Below are 10,000 nucleotides of genomic sequence, written 5' to 3'. Positions count from 1 at the left end.
AGGAGGAGGAGGAGGAGGAGGAGGAGGAGAAGAGGTAGTGATGGCGGAAGGTTGTAAAGTTAGGTCAATTTAAAGTGACGCTCCTTCATAAAATCTATCACAAGTCAGGCTCCTCTTTTTTCATCTCTTTTTACTCCATCCTCCTCCTCCTCCTCCTCCTCCTCCTCCTCCTCCTCCTCCTCCTCCTCCTCCTCCTTCTCCTTCTCCTCTTCTTCCGCTTCCTTGCCATTTGCCGCCTCTGTTCATTATCTTTGGTACCGCTCATACTATTATTCTACTACTACTACTACTACTAATACAACAATAACTACTACTACTATTTTTATTACTATTACTACTACTACTACTCATACTGCTGCTACTACTTCTACTATAGCTGTTACGACTCCTATTTCTACTTTAGTTGCTATAGTGAATTCTGCTGCTGTTACCACTACCGCTCATTAAAAGTAGCACTAATTTGACGACTACCGCTAACGATACTAAAATAAAATAATTAGAATGGCAACAGCAACAACAACAACAACAACAACAATAGCATTAACAAGAGTAATGATAATAATAATAATAATAATAATAATAATAATAATAATAATAATAATAATAATAATAATAAAAATAATAATGGTCAAATGACTAATGGTCTTTTGTTCTTGAAATTTGCTAGTTAAGAAACACACAAAGGAAAAAAAACAGTATTCATCATTACCTGGTATTGATTTTACTGTGTGTGTGTGTGTGTGTGTGTGTGTGTGTGTGTGTGTGTGTGTGTGTGTGTGTGTGTGTGTGTGTGATAGCAATGGTGGTCCCTTAGCGAGGGTGAGGAGGGTCTTCTTTCTCCCTTCAATTTATACTTTTCCTCTCCTTCCTTCCCTGTCCTTCCTTCCCCTCCTTCCATCATCCTTCTTCTTCCTATTCACTGACCCCAAAATTCTGTCGTGGCGGTGATAAATGCACACTCGCGGCCATTGACACCAGAGAGAGAGAGAGAGAGAGAGAGAGAGAGGTACGCTAAGTCTGGTTGCATATCCTTCATTTAATTTATGCTTATGTTCTCATCTGCTTCTTTACTCCCGCCCTGCTTTCATTCATTCATGCTCACCCCCTCCCATTCCTCATCTCTCACTTTTTCAGTCCTCATTCCCTTTCTTCAAAATCTTCATCTCTCTCTCTCTCTCTCTCTCTCTCTCTCTCTCTCTCTCTCTCTCTCTCTCTCTCTCTCTCTCTCTCTCTCTCTCTCTCTCTCTCTCTCTCTCTCTCTCTCTCTCTCTCTCTGTGTGTGTGTGTGTGTGTGTGGGTGGGTGGGTGTCTGTGTGTGTGTGTGTTTGTTAATGGGCGTCTAAGTCATAACATCTTTCATCAAATTTAATTAGGGAAGAGATTAAAACCCCTTGAACTGTTCCATCGCAGAACTGACGATGGAAGTTTTCAGTCTAATTGTGCTCCAAAACCCTCACAAGTTGTCATAATGCTCATCTGTTATAATGTATTTCTGTGTTATGCTCTCTTGAATAAAAGGAGAGTAAGGTACAATAAGAAATATTTTGTAAGTGTAATCTTCATCAGTGTGTAATTTGATAGTTAACGAGTAAACTTATAAGATTTCCTCTCTTCTGGGGAATAAAGGAGGAAATGAGGAGGAAAACACTAGATTATTAAGTCACTTTATAAAGTCACATAATAATATTTCTACTTTAGAAGAGTTCATATAAATTTCCAGTCTCATAGTCCTCGAAAATTCTGACAAATTCTCCCTCTGCTCGTCCATTATACTTGCCTTTACTCTTGGGAATGAATGAAGAGGGAAAAAACACAATCTCACGTACCCACAATCTGCGTGAATGAAAGACTATCATACGTAGGGAACATTTAGCTACTTCCATCTGACCTAATTTTACATCAAAAAATAATCCTCAACCTAAATGAAAAGAATAACAATCCTTTCTCTACTAGACCATTCTTTTTTACACAATAACTTACATATTTTATACATCAATTTTTATACAAACATCTCACATACACAATTGTAGCTTATAAAAGAAAAAAAACCCACCCTTTAATTCTGTATTACTCCCGGTGTGTCAATTCAAACAAGATTTTATACCACTTTGAACGTTCACAAGGATAACCATAGCAGTAAAAAGGATAAACATTCGTACATTTTTATAGTCAAGACAGCGAAAATTCCACGTAAGGCACTTCATTACGATGTGAAAGACTCAACATCACGTAAGTGTGTGAGGTTGTTTTCGTATTTTTAGTGCGCGCAACCAATATATCTTCTCCTATCCAGCAGTGTGAGGCACGGAAAGGGAGGGAGATGGTGTGGTGAGGAGGTGTAAGAGTGACGAATGGCAAGGCAGAGCGGAAGACGAGGAAATAAGAGAGGCGAAATCAGTGGGACGTAGAAAAGAAGACATGGCTACGAGAGAGAGAGAGAGAGAGAGAGAGAGAGAGAGAGAGAGAGAGAGAGAGAGAGAGAGAGAGAGAGAGAGAGAGAGAGAGAGAGAGAGAGAGAGAGAGAGAGAGAGAGAGAGATGAAAATGAAGGAAGAATGAATAGAAATTGAAACGAGAAACCAAGAAAAGTGTGCAGGTGGAGGGAGCAAAGGGTGTGAGGAAGATGAAGATGAAGAGACGAGAGGAAATGAGGTACAGATGGAAAGGAGAGAAGTATTGGGCGTGATACCCGTAGGGAGAGAAGATGGAGAATAGGGTGACTGGGGAGGGTGACGGAGGGAAGGATAGGAAGGGAACGGGAGAAGGAAAGGGGAAATGACTTTGGGAAACCTAAGATATTTGGGAAGAGAGAGAGAGAGAGAGAGAGAGAGAGAGAGAGAGAGAGAGAGAGAGAGAGAGAGAGAGAGAGCTGAGTGGCTGAGCAATGGTGATAGCGAGGACGTATCATTGCTATCATCGTTATTATTATTACTATTATTATTATTATTATTCTTGTTCTTATTCTTATTATTTGTAGTTGTATTTGGAGGCTTTGGGTTGAAGTTAATATTCAAGGACTTTACTAAGGGGCCATAAGAAAAAATATCTCGAAACAAGTGGGTATTTCATCAAGCAGACAATAATTTCTGGTACATCACGTTAATGATAAAATAAGGAAGGTAATTTTTCAACCAAATACGATGACAATCTCGACATTAAAAAGAAAATCCGCTTGAGATAAAGAGCGCGGCATTAACGTTTTATTGTGTTCCTCTCCTTTGCTACTTTACAGCTTGTGTGGTGATTACACTGGCTGCACGCTCACACACACACACACACACACACACACACACACACACACACACACACACACACAAAGAGACTCTCAGGAAGAGTTCCAATTTATCTTTCTTCAACCTGGTAAAATTCGTATTTATGGGGAAACATAAGTCATTCTCTTGAAGTGCTTATTTTCTCGTTATTCAAAATTTTCACTCGTTTATAAATACGAGGCATTGTGTGTGTTTGTGTGTGTGGGGGGGGGGGTTGGATGTGTGAGTGTGAGTGTGAGTGTGGTTGGGAAATCGGGCATCCGTTTCAAATAGCAAAGGCAGCTTGTCCGCTTTCGTATTCCCCGACTGTGAAAAAAGAGGTCTTCAAAACACTCGTACATACTGGCAGTCCCATGTCTGCACTTAATCATGTGTCTTTTCAATCTTAAATGAGCCAAACTAAGAAAAAACATACATAGCTACATCTTTCCACGATTGTCTCGTTGTGAAGCAGACACCTTTCTTGAAGAGGCAGTATATAGTAACCTGTTGCCACGGTCACCTTAATGCCAGTGTGGTATAAACGGACAGTGTGCAATGGAGCGGTGCAAACTAACTGCTGTCCTTGCTCATGTTCTTTCCAAGCTTTGCCTCGTCTTAGTAACATAATACAGCTACAACCTCCACCCTAATGACGATCGTTCTTCCTACTGACACTAACTTTCATGTTCTACAATATCAAAGTCGCCATTTACACTCATCAGTCTTCATCTGTGGAGGAGACCAAAACTGTTATGGGGCTATGAACATATGAAATATCTGATACAAAGAGATTGTGAGAGGTAACGAAAAGTATGCATTTGCCAAAATTAGAATTCCAGTCATCATGAAAGGGCAAGTAAAAGATAGAAAGAATTAGTTTAAAAGATACCAAGAAATGCAAAACAGTGGGAAATTCAGAAGGTGAAGAGTCAGATAATCATTCATCAATTTCTATCTAGTACAATTCTAAACCAGAGAAGGATCTGACGCCTCTGGATAGCTAGCTCTTATGTTCATGCTCTTCAGTGTTCACAGATTGTCACCATCTGACTCGATGGATTTCTAACAGGTCTATTTAGTTGGTGAATATTTAATGTTCATATTAAATGTGAGAGAGAGAGAGAGAGAGAGAGAGAGAGAGAGAGAGAGAGAGAGAGAGAGAGAGAGAGAGAGAGAGAGAGAGAGAGAGAGAGAGAGAGAGAGAGAGAGAGAGAGAGAGAGAGAGAGAGAGAGAGAGAGAGAGAGAGAGAGAGAGAGAGAGAGAGAGAGAGAGAGAGAGAGAGAGAGAGAGAGAGAGAGAGAGAGAGAGAGAGAGAGAGAGAGAGAGAGAGAGAGAGAGAGAGAGAGAGAGAGAGAGAGAGAGAGAGAGAGAGATTAGGAAGTAAAACATAACATAAATCAAGCTTTCTAATTTTTATCTATTTCCCGCCAACCTACTTACCATCTAAACATCTCTCTCTCTCTCTCTCTCTCTCTCTCTCTCTCTCTCTCTCTCTCTCTCTCTCTCTCTCTTTCTGCATAATAAATTACTTTCTCTTAGCCCATTTCTCCATTGGCACGTGTCAATGGTCAAATAATTGCATTTATGTAAATGTTTATTCATTTCCACAAATTCTGGAGTGTTAATGCTTTGATATATTTATCTACTGATAGCTCTTGGGTAATTAGTTCATTAGAAATTCAGCACATAAAACACATTTCTAAAACATTTAAAGCAAAACTTAAAAGTAATGACATTAGCATTATTGGACACCACTGAGCTGCCTCACCGATGGAAGGGTGGTGCTTTCTGTATTATTCCTGAATTCATTTCCATAACTGATGTGTGAACAATGGTGTGCAAAAACTCATAGATCAGTTACTAGTCTTCATTTAAAATACAAACTCAATATGCTGTAAGAAATTTTGTCGTTACAACAATTAAGATATAACAACATTGTTATCACACTATCAAGTACAAACCATGAACTATGCCATAAGTAGCTAAATACTATGCATAATACATTTGATTTTTATTTATATATCAAGATCTTACAAGGAAATATGAATGTATCTTCTGTTATATAAATCTTGTTTATTCATATAACTTATACAATAGTCCTATAGCTCTATAAATTTTGCCACATATGAAAGAAACAATTATTTTTATGCTGATTCTCAGGAGAATGCTGCTGAAGATTGCCTGTTGATCATTTGTTTCTCTACTACATCCCTGAATTGTCACTGTCTTCTTTAGAAATGTAACCCACGCTCTCTCATATCTTGGTTATATTTTTGTGTGATATGATCGTGCAATCAACCACAACAGGTGTATATGAAGACGGGTTTTACATACAGCAGGACTTCCAACTCTTTTCATTTGTTTTCTTTGTGTGCATTCTTATATTACAACACCCCACAAAAAATATAGTTAGAGTTGTCAGATATACCAATATTAGGTTTTTAATCGTGTTTCATCCACATACAAGATGACTATCACTTACTAACGTTCCATTGTGTATTTTCTATATTTTTTGTTCCTTAATTGGTTGAAATTGTAGACCATTTATCAACTTTTTAATTGCTTAATGTTCTTTATATCATGATCTGTCTCTTAATTGAAAACAAATAGACAGAATTACCTATAACTTTTATATCATATGATTTTCCTTCCGCTACTGTTCACAACGATGTCCTGTTTCCCATGTCGAATTCAATAAATTTTCTTCATTTCCCACTCCTCCTGACGCAGCATAAGATCCACAAACACACACACGTTCCAATATTTCCTCTCTTTCACTTCCCATCTTCCTGTCCATCAGTGCGGCTGAAGTAAAAACCAACAAAAGTTTACTTCCTTCTATTCTCTCTCTCTCTCTCTCTCTCTCTCTCTCTCTCTCTCTCTCTCTCTCTCCCAATCCTTTTTTTTCCTCTCTCCTTGAACTAAACACCCAACAAATACTCGTATTTATACGATTTCAAGGTTGGACTATTTACATTACGTTTATGTGGATCAAAGGTACATAAATGCCTACCGAAGCACCTCTTTACGGTTGGGTTTAAAAATGCATTTATACTCAGGCAGGCCTGCATTTTTAACTCTCTCTCTCTCTCTCTCTCTCTCTCTCTCTCTCTCTCTCTCTCTCTCTCTCTCTCTCTCTCTCTCTCTCTCTCTCTCTCTCTCTCTCTCTCTCTCTCTCTCTCTCTCTCTCTCTCTCTCTCTCTCTCTCTCTCTCTCTATATATATATATATATATATATATATATATATATATATATATATATATATATATATATATATATATATATATACTACACTCTTCTTAAGCTCTTCACACACACTGAATCACACTTCCTAATCTCTTTCAAACTTCTTCCCTCTTCGTAACTTCCATAATCTCTTCGTCACGTACTAAACAATAGTTTCTAACTTTTATCTCACTAACTTCTACACATTCTCTAATGAATTAACATTTGTAACTCTTTTTCCATTCTTTGTGATATTCATAATTTCCTCACTACATTTTTTTAAGTATTTTTATAACTAGCTCCATGGAGATTCCTTAGTATTCCAGTATTGCATTATCTATTTTGCTTTCCGTCTTCGTTTCTTTTCTAATTCCTTTACATTTTCTTCCCTTAGGTGCTGGTGTTCCATGTGGTGCGCGGTCCCTTCATTGAGGACTTCTACCAGTGCGTCACGTACGGCCTCTATTCGCCGGCGTGGTTGGAGAAACTGTATGCGGTGTTCAGTCTTGTCTGTATGTTTGTGCTGCCCTTGCTCATCCTCCTCCTCACTTACATCTCAACCTTCGTCACACTGCATAGTAAGTGTGTGTGTGTGTGTGTGTGTGTGTGTGTGTGTGTGTGTGTGTGTGTGTGTGTGTGTGTGTGTGTGTGTGTGTGTGTGTGTGTTCAGGCGTAATTATCTATTCACAAAACAAATATTATATGATCACCTGACGCTACCGCAGTCTGAGCGCCGATTATGGTGCACCCCGAAAATAGTTATGCTCTTGTTGTTCAATATTAATAGAAAAACCCCTCGGCGAGTGAGTACTGGAATGTTGCCGGGAAATGATGAGTGATGGTAATATGGCGGCACAATATTTGGTGCATTTTCGATTTCCTGATATGGAATGTCATTTTGTGTTGAGTTATGATGATACGAAATGGACACTACTAATATTACTTTTAATAACACTGCTACTACTACACTACTTTTGCTTCTACTACTTCTACTGCTACTACTATTAAGAATAACAAAAGTAAAACCATCAGTGACTAAATAACCTGCCACCATGAACTTGGATATTAAATGAATGAGCCAGGGACGAACAATATGTCGTTAAGTGCCTCGGATGGTGACGGAGAGCTCTCCTATCCACAGATGCTGCTGTATGAAAATTGGAAACCGATTGAGTTATTGCACAGTAAGAGGAGGGTCATATTAGGTCACCGGCTGAGGTCACTAGGGGGGCCAAGAAACTGCTGTGAGCCAGGATCGAACCCACAGCTTGTATTCATTCAAACCAAACACTGTATATAGTTACCACAGAGTCACCATACCACTATGCAACGTAACATGAACAGTACCGATCACCGAGACCAACAGGCAAATAAAGTACAAGATTTTTAGATGTGCAGAATGTTGTACAGATTTGATGTATAAATTTGGAGGTGTATATTTGGTGATATACGGATACTTTTATTATTTTTTCTCCAGCGATATTAAGGAGTTCAGGTTTTGGATCTTTGTTTTAAAATATGAAAAACGTACTTTTATTCTCGCGTATGAACGGCAGGATTATATCTTTTGTAGCCTTTCTCTTTGCCATGATGACAAAGATAAAGTTTATTAGAGTTTAACATATTGGCCAGAAGACAGGAATTCGTTAACTAGCTTTCAGATGACCAAATGATAGCATTGTCATCACCCTGAGTGTCATTGGATGTATTATTAGCTCATATATATACATGTATATGTAACTTTCATAAAAGTATTGCGGCAATGACAGAATACTGACATGTTCGATACGTTAACTTGCAAAGTCATGACGTGTCAACACTCATCTACTCTATTACACATAAAAGCTACTATTTAACACCTTTAATGACAACACCTTACGTTACACAATGACTGTAAAAAGACGAAGCCAAAACTTCTAGGCGGTGACACCCTCAGTGACACACGTACCTCAACAAAAACCCATCGCTTTGTCTTCAAGAAAAAGGCAATTACTCCATTGTTTTTCTGTATTCTATTTTTCTTATGCTAGGCCTAGAACTGAGATGAATTTCACATGAAAAACTATAAATTAAACGGACAGCTGTGAGTCACTTTCATAAAATTCAAAGTAAAAAACAGACTGACAAGGCGAAGCTAAAATATTTTACGTTAGACAGTTCAAAAGAAAAGAAGAAAGGGTGCCTTTAGAGCGTGACGAAGACTCTTCCCATTAGGAGAAATATATCAAGGCAACCAAAAAATAAATTAACGTCGGAAAACTTTTGTATCTGGTCTTGAGAGAAACTTAGCAAAGAAAGGAAAAATAAGCAAAACAAACAGTTCCAAATAATGCCAACGGACAAATAGAACGCATATATATATATATATATATATATATATATATATATATATATATATATATATATATATATATATATATATATATATATATATATATATATATATATATACTAGGTGTAGTGATGGGAAGGAAATCATGGTGAGTTAGTTTCTGGTGTGATACAGAGGAATGTTGAAAGGTCGTGGAAGAAAGACTCCCTGGGTCGGTGGACACGAAGGTCTGCTTGAGACACGCGGCATCCAACGTGACAACACTTTATACCTTTAGTTCTGAAGAAAAAAGAGAGAATCCGTCTTTTCCACACCACTTCAGCACTCTTCCTCTTTGTGAAAAATAATAAAATAGAATGAAAAAAGATCCAGTGAGGAGAGGACAAATAAAATCTAGCAGAATCTGAATCACTACATTACCATTAAATCGTGTTATTTCTCGCCATATTATTTTTTTCTTTATATAATATTAATTTTCTTGGAGCTTACATATTTAGGTGATGGTCATAATAAAAACGAACATTTTTTTTTCGAATAGATATACACAATATACATAAAACGGATAAAGAAAGAAAACACAGAAAATGTTAAGAAAACAGATATTAAGTGACATGAAGCGGAAAACGAATCACAGAAAACGAGAGAAAGGCGGAAGAGAAGATGCCATAAAGAAACTTGTCACACCAGGAGGAAGGTACGAGAGAATTAGTGGTGGGAAGAAAAATGTGCAGCAGCTCCACAGAAAAAGAATGAAGAATGGGACGAGGAAAAGGAGGAGAAGGAAGAGAAGGAAGAGGAGAGGAAACGGTACACAGATCCTCCGTTAACAATAACAACAACAACAAACACAACAACAACAGTAGCAGCAGCAGCCAATACTTACGCAGCTGATGATGAAAATTCTGTGAAAGAAGAAAATAACTTATATAAAAAAGCAATTACAGCATAACAAACTACACTAACGAAAATTAAAACATTAGTCGTAATAATTATGGTGACGATAATGATAATAACAATAATAGTAATAATAATAATAACAATAATACTACTAATAATAATAATGATAATAATAATAATAATAATAATAATAATAATAATAATAATAATAAATAATAATAATAATAATAATAATAATAATAATAATAATAATAATAATAATAATGATAATAATAATAATAACAATAACA

The 10,000-nt window shown here is 37.2% G+C and overlaps 1 protein-coding gene across 3 annotated transcripts in view; it reads left to right on the top strand.

The window, feature by feature from the left end:
- LOC123498037 (gonadotropin-releasing hormone receptor-like) overlaps positions 1 to 10,000 on the top strand; it is a 190,035-nt gene that overhangs the window by 140,268 nt on the left and 39,767 nt on the right. For all 3 annotated transcript variants that reach the window (XM_045245116.1, XM_045245114.1, XM_045245115.1), the window contains one exon: positions 6,876 to 7,059. In XM_045245116.1, the coding sequence (XP_045101051.1) occupies positions 6,876 to 7,059 (184 nt within the window). The remainder of the gene's footprint in view (positions 1 to 6,875; positions 7,060 to 10,000) is intronic.

This window comes from Portunus trituberculatus, chromosome 47, assembly GCF_017591435.1.
Source record: "Portunus trituberculatus isolate SZX2019 chromosome 47, ASM1759143v1, whole genome shotgun sequence".
NCBI lineage: Eukaryota > Metazoa > Arthropoda > Malacostraca > Decapoda > Portunidae > Portunus > Portunus trituberculatus.
Note: the sequence above shows the minus strand (reverse complement) of the source record. Positions and strands in the feature narration are given on the sequence as shown.